Here is a 22,808-nt window from a genome sequence, read left to right on the forward strand (position 1 = left end):
GCAATAGTTAACAGTGTTAACATTTAGAATATCATTGGTATATGATTTCAGAGTGGTAGCTGTGTTAGTCTGTATCAGCAAAAACAACGAGGAGTCCTTGTGGCACCTTAGAGACTAACAAATTTATTTGGGCATAAGCTTTCGTGGCTTAAAACTCACTTCATCAGATGCATGGAGTGAAAAATACAGTAAGCAGAATATATATTATAGCACATGAAAAGATGGGAGTTGCTTTACCAAGTGAGGGGTCAGTGCTAACGAGGCCAATTCAGTTAAGGTGGAAGTAGCCTATTCTCAACAGTTGACAAGAAGGGGTAAATGTCAAGGGAGAGAAAATTTCTTTTTGTAGTGATCCATCCACTCCCAGTCTTTATTCAGGCCTAAGTTGATGGTGTCCAATTTGCAAATTAATTCCAGTTCTGCAGTTTCTCATTTGAGTTTGTTTTTGAAGTTTTTTTTGTTGAAGAATTCTTCAATTCCCACTTTGTGAAATCTTGAACCGTTGGGTAAAACAAGACTAGGAGAGAGATGGTGGATAAAATTTCATATACTCAGAGCTGTAGATAAGGTTATTTTGTCTGTTTAATAAGTCATATTTTGTATTTTTCTGCATCTACAAAAGTTTTATGATGTTTCTTATGTATACAGTTGACTATTTTTCTATTTTCCTGTGTTGCTTGTGCATATTTAGGTTGTAGTTTTATGTCAAGCTTAATAATACACCCGTTTGTTTTGATTTTCACTTCCCTTATGGTACTTTTTAGGAAGCATAGGAAAAGTGTACAAAACAAAATTCACTATTGTGTCATATTAAAAGGATAACTATGATGTTCCTTAGCCCAGAGCTTTATATGCAAACAAAATAAGGTTTAACTTGCTGGCAATGCAATATCTTACTCATTTCTTTCTCTAAATTCCCATGCAGTAGTCAGTGTCACAGGGCAAAGAGATCATTAGAATGCAAACATAGATGATAAAATGGCTATTCAGTTAATTCTTTATGTGCAGATGTGTATCTCTAAATGGCTAATATTGAAAAATATCCTCTCTCTTACAAAATCTATTATTTTAATTGCATTTCAGTGCCATGAATCTTGACAAATTTGAAAAAAGCCCTAGGGAAATTCTTCACCCTGAGATACAAAAGGTAAGGAAGAGATTGTTTTCTTCCCTCTTGTGTTTTAGAACACACTATTTATAGAAATAAATTGTACTAGTTGTTGCTCAGTTGCAGTGGCAGGACATGATAGTGCAGATTACAGTTCTGTGACATTGCCAAAAAACATTGTGGCTTGAAGTGTATTGAAGTGTCACTTGAAAAGGAAAACAACTTTGATTTTTAAAGGAGTGGAAATAAGATGGTTAGATCTTTGTTTATCTGAGTGCTAACCAGGCTTTTTTTTTTTAAACAGGATTTACTGGTTCTTGAAGAGCAAGAGGTAAGTGTAAACTGATCACTTTGAACTCACAAAACCCATTCAGCGAATATTAGCTTTGCATTTAGAATAAGTTCCCATTTATTTGTAATAACTGAGAAACCAGTCATTTCTTGTAACAAGGACTGTAATGTGAGGCACTGTGGAGCGTGCAAAGCTGAAGATTGTCTGTCTGTAAGTTCCATTGTGAATACATTTAAGTACATAAATAGAATTTCATCATATGACCTAAAGATAAATTAGTGGAAAAAAATATATATGTGGTATTTGTGTAACACAAGGATATGGGCTATATATTTCCATAAGTAGGACTTGTATACAAATCCTTAGTGGAAAAATTATAAGAAAAGTACATTTGTTGACCTTTCCTGATTAACACACTATATCCCTGTTTTTATTTCTCAGGGCTGCGTAAATTTTAAGTTTGGAGTTCTTTATGCCAAAGATGGTCAACTTACAGACGATGAAATGTTCAGCAATGGTGAGTCAGCTTTTCATCTGGTAATTGAACACTTTTGGCTGCCTGAACGGAAAAACAACAGGACTGCATATTGACCCTGTATATTGACTATGAGGAAGAGAGATGGCTATTAGTGCTATGCTAATGATGGGTCTTTTCTGTGTGCAGGACTTGCAAACTTAATCCAGTATCAGGGTCTGAGCTGGCCTTTGTGTTAGAGTAAAATATTGCATTATTTTTACATTTATGCATAAAAGGATTAAAAAGTCAGCTTCTCACAGTTGCTGTTTTGACACCGGTGTGATATTGCAAATGCACTTTGAGTAGCTCTGTATATTCCCACTTATGAAATATTGTGCCACTTTTTGGTAGAACCCTTTTTTCTAGCAGTGTAGCTAGAGGGCTCCTGTGGCCCCACCCCTTTCCTCAGCATACCCCACATACTGAGTGTGAGGCTACAAAGGTGGCAAAGTGCCTTCCCACCTCCATTCTGCCTAACCGCATGCCTGGGTGGATGTGAAACCCTCTGATGTCCTCAGAAGTAGAGTCTTCTCTTCTAAGAATTAGTTTAGCATTTTCATATTGCAATTTATCAAAATCATCTAAAGTATTTCTGATTCGTGATGGCTGGGCACTATTTCCAGTACAAGGTGCTCCCATTTAGCTTTTCCTTGGCACCCAGAGTACGTACAAAATGTCTTTCTGCTGTAATGTGTCTCATTTAAGGAATGAGGATATTTTCATTTACCCTTTCTTGGATGATTAGCTGCTAAAAGCAACTTTGCATGAGGACCCGATGAGCCCCCAGGACCAAACTTCTCTCAGACCTAGGATTCTTTCTGTCCTGCTCAAAGGATTCCCTTTAAAGGGGCCATATTAAACTCTGTAGAAGGGAGAGTTTTTCGACCAGACCACAGGTTTCTAAGAATTAGACAGAGTTAATTAAATATTTGAAGTTGTCCTATACAGAGGGGCAAGGTTTCTTATGGATTTTATGGCAGTCACTACATATGGATTCTGCACAGCTGACAATGAGACCCATTCAGTATTGGATGTCCTGGGTCCCCAGCCCACATCAGGCAAGCTTTCAGTTATGATCATCATGCCTCACCACCTTATAGTATGTCCAGACTCAGGTGTGCCCTGTTGGACCACCAATTACTTGACAGTTTGAGGGCTCTGGTCATCCCAGGAGAGAGCATTGCACATCAGCATACTGGAACTGGGTTTTGACTCTCAAATCATTCCTCTGTATTCTGCAAGGGAAGGCTGTGGACGTAATGACAGACAATACATTGGTAATGTATTATATTGACAAATGGGAGAACTCATTCCACCCCCTTGTGTGTGGAGATGACAAAGTTATGGGATTGGTGTATCTTCCATGACATTCATCCTATGGCACTACATCTGGCAGTTGAGAACAATGTAGTTGCAGATCACCTGAGCAGAGATGGCTCTCAGATGCACCAGTGGTCCTTAAAGGATAAGCTAGTTCAGACTGTATTTTCGAGGTGGGGTCAGCCAGTTGTGGACTTGCTCATGACACGACCCAACAGGAAATGCCACTGTTTCTGTTCCAGAATGGGCCGGGACACTCAGTCCCTGTTAGATGCTTTCCTTCTGCACTGCGGGGAAGAGTGTGATGTTTGCCTTTCCCTTGATACAGAAGGCAATAAGGAAGATACATCAGGACAGGGCATGGGTGATACTCGTTGCCCTGGCGTGGCAACGTCAACAGTGGTTTGCGTATCTCATTCATGCGTCTTCCTCTGTCCTCAGTCTGTCCCAGGAGGAGGATCTTTTATCTGCACCCGCAGTCCCTGTACCTGATGGCTTGAGTGACTGGGATTTGACTCTGTCTATTCTTGAGCAGTTATGTTGGTCATCTGTGCAGGGCATACTAGTTAGTTTCTACTGGACTGTTTTTTTAAAACTACCACCATCTGAAGTGGTCCAGATTTCAGGGATGGATGCATGGGAAGTCTGATTCCCCTACAGTCTTCCATCCCTTGTGTTCTGGAATACTTAATGTATTTAATAAAATCAGGTGTTGTCTAATTCATTGTTAAAAGTTCATTTGGCAGCCATCTCCATGGATCATACGTTGGTTGGTGGTAGATCACTGTTCATGTTTCCAATAAAGAAGCTCATGGAAAGTTTATAAAACTTGTATCCTCCTGTGAGAGATCCTGCCCCTTTTGGGGACCATAATTTGGTTTTGACTACGTAGATAAAACCTCCATTTAAGCCTTTGGCAGAGTGTTCATTTTATTATTTGCCTTTCAAAACTGTCTTCATTATTTCCATTACATCAGCCAGGGGAGTGAGTGAGGTGACTGGGGTCAAGGCTGATTGACCTTTTTACTTCCTTTAATAGAGACAAGGTAATTCTTATACCTGATCCTTGGTTCTTGCTTAAGGTAGTGGGTATTTCCCCCCCCTAAATTACATTCTAATAAAGGGGAATTTGTTTGTTATGTATGTCAAGAATAATATGGGGCATATGGTTTCTTCTCAGACTATTTCCTGGTGTATTAAACAGTCTGTTCAATCTGTCCACATTACATTAGAGCTGTGGCTGCTTCTTTCGCTTGTTTGAGGCAGGTGCCAGATGTTGAGATCTACAAAGCTACAACACAGACTTCGGTTCACGCCTTCACCAAGCATTATAATCTGAATTTGGTTTCTAGAGTGGATACTGGGTTTGGCAAGAGATGCTTCAGTGTTTATTCAATTAAGACTATGTTCCCACCTCCATGTTAGTCTCAGTACTCTTTATCAATCTGTCCCATAAGTGGGAATATGCAAAGCCAGTGAAAGACGAATTGAAGGTTATTTACCTTTAACTGGAGTTCTTCGAGATGTCTCTGCATATTCACACTTCTCCCCCTTCTTCCCCTCTCTGTCAGAATCCTGGTTGTGATGTCTCTGGCTTTGTGGAGGAAGCAACTGGGAGGGACCTCTACCTCAATTATACCCTCAACTTCAGTATGTTGGGTATGCTGAGGAGAGGGGCAGCGGTGCAGAAGTGCCGTAGCTACACTGCTAGAAGGGTAGGTTCAAAGGGTTCTAATGCAAGGCACCATAGGGTGGTGCAATATTCCATAAATAGGAGTATGCAGGGACATCTCCAAGAACTCCAGTTTTCTTTACAATAATTCTAAAGATATTTGAAAAATACCTTTTGGGCAACTGGAAAGAGGCTGTATCCATTGTTGGGGTTTTTTCCCCCCAGAGTTTGAGATTGTTGTATACCCAAAAGAATGCTTGTAGACTTGCCGGACTCACCTCTGCGGCGCCTCCTGCTGGTGACTTCTGGGAATTAGCTCAATTCAGCCCTGGAGCGCCCTCTGCAGGCCGGTGATCCACCTGTCCTCTGGCCCCCATGTCCCTCTCTGGACTCGGTGCCCTTTTACCTGGGGTGCTGCTCCCTAGCAGTAATCCCCTCAGTCTTAGGGTCTCCCCTCCCCAGGGAACCCCCCACCCACTATTCCCACCTTGCCTCAGTATAAGGCTACTGCCAGTCATCGTCTAGCCCCACACCCTGGGGCAGACTGCAGTATCAGCCTACTCATCACTGGCAAGGAGGGTTTGGACCTGCTGCCTTGGCCTACCCCTGGGCTGCCCTCTGCAACCCCTAGTACCTGTTGGTCTTCTGCTAGGCCGCAGCCTGGGGCTTTCCAGGCTAGAGCTCCCCAGCCTGTCCCCAGCCCTGCTTCACTCAGGTACTCTGCTCAGGTCCCTGCAGCCAAGCCCTTCTCCCTCTACAAACAGAGAGAGACTTCTTGGGCCTCTGGCTCACAGCTTCTTATAGGGGCCAGCTGGGCCTGTTTGGGGCGTGGCCCCAGCTGCAGCCACTTCCCCCAGTCAGACCAGACTAAAAGCTGCTTTCTCCAGCCACAGCCCCCTCGCAGGGCTGTTTTTACCCCTTCAGGGCAGGAGCAGGGGTCCACCCTGCTACAATGCTTTTGATTTCTTACACTTTAAATATAATTTCTTTGAATAGTTGTGTTTGTGTGAATTTTTATTTTCACCTGGCTAACAATAATAAAAAAACCCAGACTTTTGGGGTTTGACTTTTTTCTTAATGAGGGCTTTGTATACTTTAAAATTTTGAAAAAAAATTGAGTTTTGTATGATTAAAGCTCTGGACAGCTTCTGGTGTGTTGGTGCTGTTTTCAGGTATTGTTTAATATATTTGAAATAAAAACATCCATTTTTTTTAAGGGATTGGAGGAAGTGAGTCTCAGGATCCCAAAGTACCACTTATTTCCCATTTTATTTTCCCTTTCTTGAGGCCTTGCATCATGATGACTGTCCCTGTGCCATCAGAATTAGCAAGAGGTCACTGTTTACTAAACACATGGTGATCCCTTTTTCTACCTGTTCCTCAAGGTTGACAATGCTATTTTCAGAGAGCTCCCAGGCTTGAGTGATACGAGGGAAATTGAACTCAATTGTGAAATTCTGGTTCCCCACATGGTGGTGTGTTCCTCTACTGTTGCGCCAGTGGGTCAGCTCACACATTCCTGTTTCATGTATTAAATTTCTAATATACCCATGTAGATATTTAGAGAATTAATATAGAAAAGGGACACTCACATGAAGAAGCAGTTCTTGCCTGAATATAAGCTAGGGAGTAGGCCCTGTGTTCTGTGTTGTGGTTAATGTGCAGTTGCATCTGCCATACCGATGAAGTGTTTCATGCCTAACACTGCTTTCCTCCACTTGTAGAAACTGGAAGTGACAGCTTTCAAAGATTATTGAATCTTTTGGGTGACACAATTACACTGAAGGGCTGGACAGGCTACAGAGGAGGCCTGGATACTAAAAGTAAGATTTCAGCTAAAATAACTGGTGACAGGTCCATTGTGAATGTGCTTGTTAGTGTGCATGCATATGTACAGAATGTAAGCACACTCATATATTGTTTACATAACAGAAAGTAATAGTCCAGTCTGAGAAGAGACCTACTCAGATACTATTTCCTAAATATATTATTAGACACATTTTGCCATTTTTCATCAAATAATAATAATGTTAATATTATTGGTAAATCTTGATCTCCTCACCACTGACACTACCACTGAGGCTATGTCTGTCATGACACGCTCCTTTCAAAACCTTCTAATACTATTCCTTAGTCATCCGGGGTTGGTTATGGCTAAGCAATGTGAGACACTTCCTTCCTTACAACAGTGCTTGCAATGGGAATATCAGCACGGAGAGGCATCCCCACTGACTGTAATAGGAAATAACATATCAGGCACTTTGCCCTCCAGCTTTGGCATAGCTTCCCTACCATCCCACTCTGTCCCCTGACAGAGCCTAGAATTTAGAGGATTTCCATGATGCAGCCCCAGTCCTGTTTATTCCTCACAAATTCACATTGTCTGTTTTCTTAGACTGCATCTTTCCTGTCATGAATTGGCCACATATTCTGTGTCATGGTATTAGCTATGGGTGGTTAAATAGCATAACAACATCACATACTGTAAAGAAGAGTCACATTCTGCTCCTTTTTCTCTTAGAGACAAAAATTAGACTTGTCAGGCACAAGTCTCTGCAGAATAGAACCCCTTCGAATTCATGGTGTACTAAAATAAAACTAAACTGGATGCATGTCTTCCAGTGGGACTCTGCAGGAGGAGTTAATTATTCAGTCGAAGGCCATGATTGAGAATGTAGATATGCACTGGCTGTCAGCCCCAAACACAGGAGTATATTTTACTGAATTATGAATTTCTTGAATGGAAATTCTACTGATGTGTTGGTGTCTGCATTTGTTTATGTTCATGATGCATTTTCACTGAGTTGCTGAATATATATCTCCTTTCAGGGTAAATCCACTGGGCCTACTGGCAAAAACATTGTATATACTTTAAATTATGCAGGATGTCAAGATTTTATAATCTTTTTTAATCTATTAACTTTGACCTGTTTAAAGGCAAGTAGGAAGTATGGATCTGAAAAGAGGAGGTGCCCTGAGACTGTCCTGTGACAGGAAATGAAATTTCCTTTTCTCCTTAGAAATGTAGTATTGCATAGTCCCACTGAGAGTGGTTTTCTTGCTTTGCAGATGATACAACAGGAATATATTCCATCTACACAGTGTATCAAGGGCATGAGATTATGTTCCATGTTTCAACCATGTTACCATATTCTAAAGAGAACAAGCAGCAAGTATGTGGTTTTCATACTGATTTTTCTTAGTAAACAACCGCATGTTTAAAAGAAAAGGTATTTTAGTTTGTCAGTGAAACTTGTTTTTTGAAATGTAAGACTCAAATCTCTCAATGCTTTTGACATTCAAAATTGTGCCTGATATATAAAATTGTATATCTTTATTGCCAATACACCTATCTCATAATTAGTCTTGGAAGGATTATATTTTTATTGATAAAAATGATAAACATCAATTTCACTGTACACACACAGACAGACTGAAAAAATATTTCCATCGATAAGGGTCAAAATATATAGATAAGCAAGGTAAGAAAAATACTGCTTGAAAACTTATTAGACTTTGATTACTGGGCATTTACTTCATATTTTGACATGATGATGATAAATTTATGTTGTAATGGTCATAAAGCTTTAATTTTTTGAATCTCAACATTTGTCATTAAATGATAATTGTCTGAACCCTCCATAATTTACCACAACTGTGAAAATTTAAATAGATAAAAATAAAAAGGTTTAAAAATAAATATCAATATTATCCATTGAAATTTAAATAAACTAATTCTGCCGAGTCTATTCATAGTATAAGAGCAAACACACAATGACATTGAAAAGTAACTCATTTAAAACTGTATAAAACACAATATGCACATGACGTATGAGCCCCACTGCCAGAATATGTCACTGAGTCCAAGACCTTTGTAAGGTTGAAATTTAAACATTTATATGGATAGTGAGAATATGCATACTTAAGGCTAGATTTTGTCACAGATATTTTTAGTAAAAGTCAGGGACAGGTCTTGGGCAATAAACAAAAATTCACAAAAGACCATGGTCTGTCCCTGACTTTCACTAAAAATATCCCTGACAAAATGGGGAGGGAGGCAGGTTCAGCACCCACTGCTGCTGGGATACTGGGGTCCCCCGCCGCTGCAGTGAGTGGGAGCTCTGGGGACCCCCCTGCATGGTGGCTGAGCAGCTCCATGGGGGTTTCCCGCCACCTGCAGCAAGTGGGAGCTACAGGGTCCCCCACCGCCCGTGGGGGCTGGATGGGTGTGGGGTTCCCTCGCCCCCTGCCACAGCTGGGCAGCTCTGGGGAGTCCCCTCACCATGGCTGGGAGCTGCAGGGTCCCCCCACCAAGGCAGGAACTGTGGGAGCTCCAGCCCTGAGGCAGAAAATGTCACGAGGTCTCTGGAAGTCACAGATTCTGTGACTTCTGTGACATAACCGTAGCCTTAATCACTGATAAAGATATTGAACATTGGGCCAAAGACAGATCCCTATGGGACATCACTAGAAACACCCTCATTTGATGATGATATCCCATTTATAATTATTGTTTGTGATCTATTAGTTAATCAGTTGGTAATTCATTTAGCATGAGCTACACTAGTTTAGAATAGTGCTTTTTTTTTTAATCAGACTGCCATGTGGGACTAAATCAAATGCCTAAATCTAAGTGTATTTTGTCAACAAATATCTTTATGAACCAAACTTTTAATCTGATTTTTAAAAAAACAAAAAACAATTTTGTATTATAAGACCTATTTCCCCCCAGAAATATTGCTTGGCATTAGTCATGTTACTATCTTTTAATTCTTTACTTGATTGCATCCTACATCACCTTTTTCATGATTTTGCCTGGGTTTTAAGTCAGCCTAAGTGACTTATTGTTTCCCAGGTTCATCCCATTTACTCTTTGTAAATAATGGCACAACATTTGGGTTTTTTCCAGTCCACTGGAACATCTGTAGGGGTCCAAAATTTGTTTATAAATCAGCATTAATGGTTCAGAGAGATCCCCAGCCAATTCTTTTAATACTCTTGGGTTCAAGTTAAACTGTTGTGCATATTTAAAAGTGTTTAACATTAATTTCTGCTATTTAGCATCCTCCCCAGTTACTGATGGAAGAGAAAGTATGTAATTATCACTTTAAGATGTAAATACATCATTCTGTCTTTTTCCAAATATATAACAGAAATACGTATTGAATACTTCTGCATTTACTTCATTAGGAGTGATAATTTTACCATTCTTGCCTAGTATCACACTTGCATCATTTCTAGGATTTCATTTGTTATTAATATATTTAAAGAATTCCTTCTTCTTGTCCCCAACCCTACTGGCCATACATTTTTCATTCATACCTTTAGCTTCCTTTATCAATTGTCTATATTTCCTAACTGCTGATGTGTATTTATGTGATCAGCTTCTCCATTTTTCCATTTTTTAATAATTATTTTTATTGCTGCTTTCACCTTTCCTCATAACAAGGATGGCATTTTTAACCAAGTTAGCCTCCTTTTGTGACTGGGAAATTCTGGTATTTATGGACATCTATTAAAATATTCTTAAATAGTTCCTAATTATCATTTACATTTTTATTTTTAAATATTTTCTCCCACTCAGTTTTGCTCATGATTGTTTTCAGCTTTGGAAAATTGGCCTTTTCAATGTATGTATATTACCAGAGAGAACAGCAAATTAAATTCTTCTTCGATCGATAAGGTAAAGGTAATTTTAAAGGTAATAATTGGAGATATACCAATCTCCTACAACTGGAAGGGACCTTGAAAGGTCATCGAGTCCAGCCCCCTGCCTTCACTAGCAGGACCAATTTTTGCCCCCGATCCCTAAGTGGCCTCCTCAAGGATTGAACTCTCAACCCTGGGTTTAGCAGGCCAATGCTCAAACCACTGAGCTATCCCTCCCTATCCCGCTTTCTCATGTGTATTCCACAGAAGGTGTGCGTGCTCACCACGTGCACCGGTGCCGGAAATTTTTCCCCTAGCAGTATCCATAGGGGGGAGAGCGCCCCCCGCGATCCCTGGAATGGCACCTGCCTAGCGCGGTATAAGGGGAGCTGCACGCCAGTTCCTTCTTGCCATCAGTGAAAGTGCGTCAGAACTGCTCAGCTACAGCCTTGCTGCAGCTTGTCCCCAGAACTGTTCATTCAGTAGTACCTGTAGTTAGTTTAATTTTCAGTGAAGTTTAGTTAGTTAGTGAGCCCGGGCCAGGGCATGCTCTGTGCCCTGGGATTTAAGTTGTGCGGCTCCTGTAGGCATTCTGTGCCAAGGAGTGACCCGCACACAGACTGTCTGCGCTGCTTGGGAGAAACCCATATCAGCAAAAGGTGTAAGATCTGCAAGTCGTTCAAGCCCTGGACTAAAAAAGAAAGGGACATTAGACTCTGGGCCATTCTGATGGAGTTGTTGCTGGCCCCGACCCCGGCACGCCGCTCCCATCCAGTACCCGGCACCGCTGCGTCAGTGCGTGGAGACCCTCCGGTACCCTCGACTAGTCGGCATTGCTCCCCTTCCACGGGGCATGCCAAGAGGGCCAGAAAACTCCCTCTTCGTAACGGCACCGAGGGAAGTCTGGGACAGAGACTAGACCCATGTCGAGTAGTCCTCGGTCCCCACTGAGCTCTAGGCCTCTGACTCATGCGGAGCAGAGTAGCCTGGCCCCTTCGGAGTAGGTCTCTCCGGGTGTCTGGATGCCATCTACGCCCAAAGCACTCCAGGTGGCTAAGGACGTCATGGCCATGCTGGTGCCAGGAGTGCCGCCGATGTTGGCCCCACGCTCCAGAAGCAAGCTGCCGCTGGGATCGCTGAAGTCACCGCTGGCTCGGTACTGGTCTCGGTTGAGGGAACATTCCCGACACCACTCACCGCCCAGCGACCGTTCAGGGCTCAGTCCATGTGGATCGCCCTCAGTGCTGGCCAGACTGTCTGGATGGGTGCCATCTAATTGGGGCTCCTGGCACTGCTCGTCTTCACGGAGCGAGCTCAGACAGGATTGTGGCAGACGTCGCCAATGGTCCTCGCCTTGAAGGCATACCACAGTCGGTGGCGGCATGACCATTGACGCCACTCCCACTTGGAATCCTGCTCAAAGTCTCCGCCAAGGCACTGTAGCTCCGGGCGTCGATCGCTGGTTCCTCGCCGTCGTGGGTCCGCCCTTCAAGATCGCTCGCGGAGCAGCTACTACCGTCGGTGCTATTCTCCCACCTTGAGGTCGTGGTCCCATGGTCGACATAGATCCTGGCACCACCATCACTCCCAGTGTGGAGGCAGCAGCATGTTGTATGGCAGCCCGTCCTCCGCTCACAGTTGCCCATCTACAGGCCAGGCTAGCCAGCCTGATTGGCCGGCCCCGCCGGTGCCTCAGCAAGTGCAATGGCACCATGCGTCGTGGCCAGCCCAGTGGTACCAGTGGGCATTGTCGGCTCCGGCGCAGCCCCTGGTGGGGGCTCGCTCGGTGGCCGGGGTGTCGGAAGCACCATCGGCCTCCATCCCTAGAATGCCAAGAAAGGAGTCGATGGCCCCGCTTCCTTAAGCGAATCCACATGTTCCATAGAATCTCTATGGATAGAAATTTCATGCTCTAGTAAAAATATAACGTTAGGGATCTATTATCGACCACCTGACCAGGACAGTAATAGTGATGATGAAATGCTAAGGAAAATTAGAGAGGCTATCAAAATTAAGAACCCAATAATAGTGGGGGATTTCAATTATCCCCATATTGACTGGGAACATTTCACTTCAGGACGAAATACAGAGATAAAATTTCTCGATACTTTAAATGACTGCTTCATGGAGCAGCTGGTAGGCAACTCTAGATTTAATCCTGAGTGGAGCGCAGGAGCTGGTCCAAGAGGTAACTATAGCAGGACCGCTTGGAAATAGTGACCATAATACAATAACATTCAACATCCCTGTGGTGGGATGAACACCTCAACTGCCCAACACTGTGGCATTTAATTTCAAAAGGGGGAATTATACAAAAATGAGGAGGTTAGTTAGGCAAAAGTTAAAAGGTACAGTGACTAAAGTGAAATCCCTGCAAGTTGCATGGGCCTTTTTTAAAGACACCATAATAGAGGCCCAACTTCAATGTATACCCCAAATTAAGAAAAACAGTAAAAGAACTAAAAAAGAGCCAGTGTGGCTTAACAACCATATAAAAGAAGCAGTGAGAGATAAAAAGACTTCCTTTAAAAGGTGGAAGTCAAATCCTAGTGAGGCAAATAGAAAGGAGCACAAACACTGCCAACTTAAGTGCAAGAGTGTAATAAGAAAAGCCAAAGAGGAGTTTGAAGAACGACTAGCCAAAAACTCTAAAGGTAATAACAAAATGTTTTTTAAGTACATCAGAAACAGGAAGCCTGCTAAACAACCAGTGGGGCCCCTTGACGATGGAAATACAAAAGGAGCGCTTAAAGACGATAAAGTCATTGCGGAGAAACTAAATGGATTCTTTGCTTCAGTCTTCACGGCTGAAGATGTTAGGGAGATTCCCAAACCTGAGCTGGCCTTTGTAGGTGACAAATCTGAGGAACTGTCACAGATTGAAGTGTCACTAGAGGAGGTTTTGGAATTAATTGATAAACTCAACATTAACAAGTCACCGGGACCAGATGGCATTCACCCAAGAGTTCTGAAAGAACTCAAATGTGAAGTTGCGCAACTATTAACTAAGGTTTGTAACGTGTCCTTTAAATCGGCTTCGGTACCCAATGACTGGAAGTTAGCTAATGTAACGCCAATATTTAAAAAGGGCTCTAGGGGTGATCCCGGCAATTACAGACCGGTAAGTCTAACGTCGGTACCGGGCAAATTAGTTGAAACAATAGTTAAGAATAAAATTGTCAGACACATAGAAAAACATAAACTGTTGAGCAATAGTCAACATGGTTTCTGTAAAGGGAAATTGTGTCTTACTAATCTATTAGAGTTCTTTGAAGGGGTCAACAAACATGTGGACAAGGGGGATCCGGTGGACATAGTGTACTTAGATTTCCAGAAAGCCTTTGACAAGGTCCCTCACCAAAGGCTCTTACGTAAATTAAGCTGTCATGGGATAAAAGGGAAGGTCCTTTCATGGACTGAGAACTGGTTAAAGGACAGGGAACAAAGGGTAGGAATTAATGGTAAATTCTCAGAATGGAGAGGGGTAAGTAGTGATGTTCCCCAGGGGTCAGTCCTAGGACCAATCCTATTCAATTTATTCATAAATGATCTGGAGAAAGGGGTAAACAGTGAGGTGGCAAAGTTTGCAGATTATATTAAACTGCTCAAGATAGTTAAGACCAAAGCAGATTGTGAAGAACTTCAAAAAGATCTCACAAAACTAAGTGATTGGGCAACAAAATGGCAAATGAAATTTAATGTGGATAAATGTAAAGTAATGCACATTGGAAAAAATAACCCCAACTATACATACAACATGATGGGGGCTAATTTAGCTACAACGAGTCAGGAAAAAGATCTTGGCGTCATCGTGGATAGTTCTCTGAAGATGTCCATGCAGTGTGCAGAGGCGGTCAAAAAAGCAAACAGGATGTTAGGAATCATTAAAAAGGGGATAGAAAATAAGACTGAGAACATATTATTGCCCTTATATAAATCCATGGTACGCCCACATCTCGAATACTGTGTGCAGATGTGGTCTCCTCACCTCAAAAAATATATTCTAGCACTAGAAAAGGTTCAGAAAAGGGCAACTAAAATGATTAGGGGTTTGGAGAGGGTCTCATACGAGGAAAGATTAAAGAGGCTAGGACTCTTCAGCTTGGAAAAGAGAAGACTAAGGGGGGATATGATAGAGGTATATAAAATCATGAGTGATGTGGAGAAAGTGGATAAGGAAAAGTTATTTACTTATTCCCATAATACAAGAACTAGGGGTCACCAAATGAAATTAATAGGCAGCAGGTTTAAAACAAATAAAAGGAAGTTCTTCTTCACACAGCGCATAGTCAACTTGTGGAACTCCTTACCTGAGGAGGTTGTGAAGGCTAGGACTATAACAATGTTTAAAAGGGGACTGGATAAATTCATGGTGGCTAAGTCCATAAATGGCTATTAGCTAGGATGGGTAAGAATGGTGTCCCTAGCCTCTGTTCGTCAGAGGATGGAGATGGATGGCAGGAGAGAGATCACTTGATCATTGCCTGTTAGGTTCACTCCCTCTGGGGCACCTGGCATTGGCCACTGTCGGTAGATAGATACTGGGCTAGATGGACCTTTGGTCTGACCCGGTATGGCCATTCTTATGTTCTTATGTTCCTCGGTGCCGTGCCCGGAGTCCGACCAGGTGGGGCATCCTCCAGTGCTGGCCAACACCCAAAGCACCTCACCAGCATCCTCACCCCGTCTGGAGGAGCTGATTGCGGCCCTGCCCCCCTTCGTCCAGCAGGAGGACTACCGGGCTCATCAAGACTTACTAAAAAGGTTGGCAGCGAGCCTCCATCTCCAGGCTGAGGAAATGGAAGAGCCCTCAGACTCCCTGTTCAATGTGCTGTCCCCCTCGGCACCAGGTAGGGTGGCCTTGCCGTTCCATGAAGGGGTGGTGAAAATTTCAAATGCCCTGTGGCAAACACCAGCCTTGTTGGCTCCCATCTCTAAGAAGGCGGAGCACAAGTACTTCGTACCCATTAAGGGGCACGAGTATCTGTATACCCACCCGGTGCCCAACTCCCTGGTGGTCAAGTCAGTCAACCACAGGGAGCAACAGGGGCAGCCAGCCCCGACCCCAAAGAACAAAGACTCTCAGAGGCTGGATGCTTTCGGGAGAAAAATTTATTTGTTGTCAAGCTTCCAGTTGAGAGTAGCAAACCATCAGGCTTTCTTGGGTCGCTACGAGTTTAATCTCTGGGGATCCCTCCCCAAGTTCGAGGACTCCCTCTGAGAGCACGATAGAAAGGAGTTTAAGGCGCTCATGGAGGAAGGGGCATCCACCACAAGGGCGTCTCTGCAGGCCACTTTGGATGCAGTGGACACGGCCGCATGGTCCATGGCCTCGGCGGTGTCCATGAGACGGGAATCCTGGCTTCTGCTCTCTGGGTTATCCAGTGAAGTGCAGTTATCGATGCAGGATCTCCCTTTAGACGGGAAGGCGCTGTTTGTGGAGGAAATGGAGACAAGGCTGCATAGCATGAAAGACTCCCAGACAACCCTCCAGACTCTGGGCCTCTATGTCCCTGCTCCAGCAAAACCCAAGTTCAGGCCACAGCAGGCTCCCGCCCAGGCCGCTCTCCCGAAATACAAGGCCGCCCATAAGAAGCAATGGGACTATCCGCAAAGACAATACCAGCCTGCCCCACAGCCTGGGTCCTCTAAGGGCAAACAGGTGGGTAAAAGGCAGTTTTGACGGGAGTCTTGGACAGGAGGATCCCCCGCCAGTTTTCAGCAGGGATCCACCCCCAATAAAGCTTCCTTTTTCCAATCGATTGTGTGCGTTCGTCCTGGAATGGTTGCAGCTCACCTCGGACCGTTGAGTCCTCAACACCATCTCCTGAGTTACACCCTCCGGTTTACCTCCTACCCGCTCAACCACCCTCCACCCCCATCCCTCTTGGGGGACCCATCTCACGAGGCTCTGCTTGAGCAGAGGTTGGGAGGCTCCTGGAACTAGGAGTGATAGAGGCGGTGGCCAAGGGGTATTACTCCAGTATTTCCTTAATAAGACACGATGGGCGGGCCACATAGCATGGTTCATGGACCATAGGTGGACCGCAGTCATTACTGAGTTGTACCCGCGAGAACTGAAAAGGCCACCTGATCGGCCTCCAAGAAGATGGGAAGATGATAATGTAAAACGTTTTGGATGAACGTGGAGAAGAAAGGCAAGAATGCGAGAAGAATGGCGGATGTGTTGTGATCGGCGCAGTCTTAACGACAGCTGAAGACCGATCCATCCACGTGATTTCCTTATACCGAAGGCCAAAGGGGGTCTCAGACCCATACTGGACCTGCGAGGTCTGAACCAATACTTGGTAAAACTCCAGTTTTGCATGGTTTCCCTGGCCTCCATCATCCCCTCCCTGGATCCCAGGGATTGGTACGTGGCCCTCAATCTACAGGACACGTACTTCCATATCCACATATTCAAGGGGCACAGGTGCTTCCTCCATTTTGTGGTGGGACAGAATCACTACCAATTCACGTTCTCCCATTTGGTCAGTCCACTGCCCCCAGGGTCTTTACAAGTGCATGTTGGTAGTAGCGGCCTACCTCAGGCGCCAGGGTGTCCAGATATTCCCCTATCTGGACGACTGGCTGGTCAAGGGCACCTCCCGGTCGCAGGTGAGGGATCATGTGGCACTCCTCCTGTCCACATGCACTGCCCTGGGCCTGTTGGTAAACACCAAGTCCACACTAGTCCTGGTCCAACACATAGAGTTTATCGGGGCGCTCCTGGATGAAAGGTCGGCCAGGGCCTCTCTCCCCCCAGCCAGGTTCGAGACCCTGAAAGGGCTCATCAACTTGATCGTAAGGTTCCTGTTGACGATGGCCAGGTCCTGCCTACAGCTGCTAGGTCACATGTCGGTGTGCATGTATGTGGTCTGCCATGCCAGGCTCAGGATGAGGCCCCAACAACTCTGGCTGGCCTCGCAGTTCTCCTAAGCCATGGACCGATTGGACAAGGTTGTCACCGTACCGAACTCGGTGACTGCCTCCCTACGGTGGTGGTCCACACCGAGCAACATGCTCTGAGGGGTCCCATTCAGGGACAGGGCCCCATCCGTGGAGCTGGTGTCCGATGTATTGGACCTGGGTTGGGGAGCCCATGTGGGGAGTTTTCAGACCCAAGGCCTGTGGTCTCCGTAAGACCTAATCCTTCACATAAACGTCAAGGAACTCAGAGCGGTGCGGCTGGTGTGTACGGCCTTCCGCTCGCACCTGAAGGGCAAGGGTAGTCAGGGTTCTCATGGACAACAGGGCCTCAATGTTCTATATCAACAGGGAAGGCGGGGCCCGATCCTCCGCCCTCTGCCACAAAGCCCTCAGTCTGTGGGACTTCTGTATAGCCCATGACATCCATCTAAAAGCTTTTCACCTACCAGGCGCCCGGAACATGAGGGCAGATCGCTTGAGCAGGGATTTTTCCTCTCAGCGTGAGTGGTCCCTACACCCGGAAGTGGCCCTCCAGCTTTTCTGGAGGTGGGGAACTCTCCAGGTGGACGTATTTGCGGCCCGACAGAACAGACTATGCCCCCAGTTCTGCTCCAGGGGGGCCTGGGGAGGGGCACGATCTCTGATGCCTTTATCCTGCCCTGGTCAGGCCAACTCGTATAGGCCTTTCCCCCGTTCCCGATGATCAGCACGGTCCTAGAGAAAATAAAGACGGACAAGGCCAGGGTCCTTCTCATTGCCCCAGCGTGGCCCAGGCAGCACTGGTACAGTACCTTCTTGGGCCTGGTGGTGGCTCCGCTGTGGCCATTGCCGCTCCGCCCGGACCTGCGCTTTCAGGACCGGGGCCGTCTCCTCCACCCCAACCTGGCAGCTTTTCACCTCACGGCATGGCTGCTCAGTGGCTAGGTGGCGAGGAGAGGACATGCTCAGCTCCGGTTCAGCGCACCCTCCATGAGAGTAGACGGCCCTCCACTCACCGCTCTTACATGGCGAAGTGGTCTTGTTTTGCTAGGTGGGCGATGGACCAAACGAAGGTGTAATTAGCCATCTTTGCAGATGCAGAACCAGCATCTGCAAGTCTTGTTTCCTGAAGTGCTGCAATGTCAACATTGAGTTTGTACAGCTCACAGTCTATCAAAGCTGACTTCCATATGCTGTTTGTGTCTGTCAATCCTGGACACATGGTCCGACATTCCAGCTGCCAAGCCGGAAAGTTCTTGGTTTCTTATTTTTGCCAGATGCAAGGTTTCCATCTGCCATTTAACTTTTGGTCTAGCCCCACGCACCCCATGAGGTGGACAGACTGTGGCGGGTCAGCACTTAACTGTCCAGGGGCTACCCGGCTTTGTGGCAGGCGGTGGCTGACCAATGGAACACAGTGATTCCTCTCACCATCGAAGGTGACCCATCGCACCCTCCACTATGCCAATCAAATGAGAGCTTATAACCCGTAACTGCCACCTTCTGTGTTGTGTCCATGTTGCCAGCAAGGCTGGAGTGTCCTCTCCATGTGATGTGGCTTCAATAGCCAGCCTGGGCAGTTGATATGGAGGAGCTGCTTTGTCAGCGTCTCCCTCTTGACTTCACTGGTTTGGACCAAAGGAAGGATGGGAGTCAATACATTTGGAACCAGCTATGCTGCAGGAGTTGCCAGAGCAGAGGAGATCTTCCCTCTGCCTCCCTTCCGGGGTTTCACTCCTAGATTGATTATCAGCCACAGCTGAAGGAGCCAATCTGTCCTGTGTGGTTGTCATTGGCACAAACACTGAGTGAATTTGCTCATCCACCTTTTGATGGCGTTTCCTCCATCAAGGGTTCCACTACCCTCCTCAGGCGCTCATCAGTCCAAAGCCATTGGTGCTTCCTGAGGTTTCTGGGTTAATTAACTGCTGCCCAGCACTCTGCGTTGACCAGTACAGGTTGTACCGCTTATGGTCATAGTGGTAGAAGGTTTTCAGTTGTGACCTGATCATGCCTAATAGGTTTAGGAATACCACAGAGAATATAGTAGAATTCTAAAGGGGTTTTCTTCATAATAGTGACATGAGAATATAAAAACGTTCCATCCTCCATATGTGGCAAATTTTCTAAGCTACCTCCCATTGTGTAGGAGTCAGAGTACCAATGCTGCGGAATGTGAATTAGAGAACCAGTTTTCATTTTAGATGGTTTAGAAATATGAGAAGCTGAATGCAAATGAAGATGGAACACAATTTGTGTAAACGCTGCTGCTCTAGAAATACAAAAAAAGTTCTGAGTGAATCCCTTAGCCTCAATAGATCACATCTTCATTGTTTTAATGTAGTCTCACTACCAGCTGTACCAATAGCTTTCCACCCTGCTTTGCATATAGGTAGAATTGAGATTTTTCATGGAGAAGGCTAATGCATACTGATTCATCCAAAAGAGAGTTCAGTGCTGTATGGCTAGCATCTAATTTTTGAAGGGTAGTTCCCTTGAAACCATTTCTTACTTTCTTCTCCCTTTGACTTCAGTGGGCATTTTGCCTGAGAAAGGAGCACAGGATGCTTGATTTATCAAACTTAAACCTCTGAAATACTTTCTCATTTGAACTCTTTGTATGTCTTATTAGAAGAGTAAATGTGCCTTTTCTCCTCATACAGTTTTTTTCAATATATATGATGAAAATATATGAAAATAGTGGGATTTATACGGGCAGGTTTCTCAGTCTTTTCATTCTTCTTGAATTGAGAGAAGTTTTAAATTCCGCCATGCCACCTCAGCCTCAGAATGTTGTTATTTATTTAAGTATTTATTAGTGGATTTAGACATGGGTAAAGTGTTTCTGTAATAACTATTCTTGACAGGTAGCATTTACATTTTTCTGTATTGCCTTATATTGTGTTTGTTTTTATTTTGCCACAGTTGGCTAGGGTTTTGGGTCTTTCTTTGATTTTGCAAATTGTGATGAAAAGGGACAATTAACAAAAACATTTTAAATAATTTTAAAAACAATTATTGCACAGTTATATAACTTGTAGAAAACAGAGTCCTGAGGTTACAAATAATGTGCTTTTAAATATATAAGCAGTCAAGTGCATTGACAATTCTAGTTCTTATTACATACACACATTTTTAGGGCACCGCCTGCTGTGATATGAGGGCACAATTTAGATGGCTTACATTTTGGTCTTTTAACATTTCCATACAACAAGAGCAAATGTTAAATATACACAGACATTTAGAGGACCTTGTTTCCAGTCTTCCATGTATTTCTCAGCTATCACTTAGATGCCTGATATTTTTAGATTCTTTTATAAGTGTGGAGTAGATTTCACGCTTTTATTGCCATCTACTGTAAAGATTTCAGTGTATGCTGTTTCATTTTAATGCCAAAAAGTGTGACACAAGAGTAGCTTTTTTAAAAAAACGTACCCCTAAATGTTTGTTTTGAATTGAATTTTATTCACTGACTTGAAGAGTTACTTAATGCCCAGTAGACTAATGCCAGAAGCAAATACATGTATATGTATCTATTTCAATTTATAATGGCATAAAAACCACACCCCTCTGGTATTCTGGGCACCTTTTGATGTTCTTTAAATAACAACATACTAAAAACTAAGCTAATACATTTCCAGTAAAACTCCACCCTCAACACAACCTAGTAGATGGTACTTACCCATCAGAACTCTGTCTCACAATGTAAAGAGTCAGCGTCACGCAGGCCCACCCTGTTCATCCACCAGCCCTTGTTTTGTTGAAGTGAGGGGATTCCTACTTGAGCACCTCAGATAACCACAACTGTGGCAGTATGGTCACGGGAAAACAGCAGTCAAGTAGGCTGTACTTAAGTGATTTATGGTTTCATAAATGAGAACAGGTATCTTAAATTCCACCCAAAAACTAATAACAATCAGCAGAGATCACAGAATAAGATTGAGCACTTATTGATGGCGGACATAATAGGCCATCTACTTAGGAGCAGCCCAGTAAAGACAATAGAATCATGATATCCTAGAAGATTCAGAAATATATATACTGAAGAGTAATAATTTTATCAGAAATATATTAGAAAACCTAGAAGCCCCTGCTGTCTGGAATTCTTGGGGAATTTTAAAAGTTTTATTAAATTGTCATATTACTGTTGTTGTACCCAGGCTGAAAGGGACAGGATAACTTTTTAACGGGTCTCTCACTTAGAGAGCTTAGTCACAAGAGACCAGGCCTTAAACCAGGGATTGGCAACCTTTGGCACACGGCTCGCCAGGGTAAGCACCATGGCGGGCCGGGCCCATTTACCTGCGGTATCCGCAGGTTCCCACTGGCTGCGGTTCACCGTCCCAGGCCAATGGGGGCTGCGGGAAGCAGTGTGGGCCAAGGGAGGTGCTGGCCGCCGCTTCTTGCCGCCCCCATTGGCCTGGAGTGGCGAACTGCGGCCAGTGGGAGCCGCAATCAGCCGAACCTGCGGATGCGGCAGGTAAACAAACTGGGCCGGCCCGCCAGGGTGCTTACCCTGGCAAGCCACATGCCAAAGGTTGCTGATCCCTGCCTTAAACCAAGCAGAGATCAATAATTAACCTCTGAAAAAGCAGACAAAACATTTCCTTTTGATCAAATTTCAGTATCTCATTTGTCTTAGTCTGAAGTTCCGTAGCCACTTCTAAAGTTTGGTTTAATGGTTCTCAGACCGAGGTTAGTGAAATCCAATTTCATTTAGACTAACCTTGATGCTTTCAGATTAAAAATGGACTCCTAACAAGTCCTTTGCCGTACACTGTACAGTAAGGTATATATCTTCTTGCTTTCCCTTCCTCATAAATAGAATTAAAAATTATTCTAAAATGTAATTTGCATGTAATTCAGTTACATTTAAATAATATAGATAATTATTTCTAATTAATTTTAACAAATTCTGTGTTTGGGCTATAAATAGACATCAGTTCTTCATATTTCCATGGTCATTGTACAATTAGAACAAGAATGAATAAAGAATAAATCAGCTTCACAGTATTTTGACATTACTGTATTGCACTTTTAAATGCCTGTATTTAGATAAAAACAGAACAGGATGTTTGTATAAATTTTGCTGCACACACTTCAGATTACCGTCAACTGCTATCATAGAAAAAGTGCATTAAATTCAATAATCTCATGTTGTGTTTCATTGTTCTTTCACTGTATTAATACTCAGGATCCAATTCTAGTGATGGTATCTCTCCTTTTTGTAGGTAGAAAGGAAGCGTCATATTGGAAATGACATTGTCACTATCGTGTTCCAGGAAGGGGAAGAATCTTCTCCAGCATTTAAGCCTTCCATGATTCGCTCTCATTTTACACG

General features: G+C 44.0%; 1 protein-coding gene across 5 annotated transcripts in view; it reads left to right on the forward strand.

Annotated features, from left to right (window-relative positions):
• GARNL3 (GTPase activating Rap/RanGAP domain like 3) overlaps positions 1–22,808 on the forward strand; it is a 154,133-nt gene that overhangs the window by 61,279 nt on the left and 70,046 nt on the right. For all 5 annotated transcript variants that reach the window (XM_044992942.1, XM_044992939.1, XM_044992944.1 and 2 more), the window contains 6 exons: positions 1,084–1,147; positions 1,413–1,439; positions 1,842–1,917; positions 6,634–6,732; positions 7,979–8,082; positions 22,699–22,807. In XM_044992942.1, the coding sequence (XP_044848877.1) occupies positions 1,084–1,147; positions 1,413–1,439; positions 1,842–1,917; positions 6,634–6,732; positions 7,979–8,082; positions 22,699–22,807 (479 nt within the window). The remainder of the gene's footprint in view (positions 1–1,083; positions 1,148–1,412; positions 1,440–1,841; positions 1,918–6,633; positions 6,733–7,978; positions 8,083–22,698; position 22,808) is intronic.

Source organism: Mauremys mutica, chromosome 18 (genome assembly GCF_020497125.1).
Source record: "Mauremys mutica isolate MM-2020 ecotype Southern chromosome 18, ASM2049712v1, whole genome shotgun sequence".
NCBI lineage: Eukaryota > Metazoa > Chordata > Testudines > Geoemydidae > Mauremys > Mauremys mutica.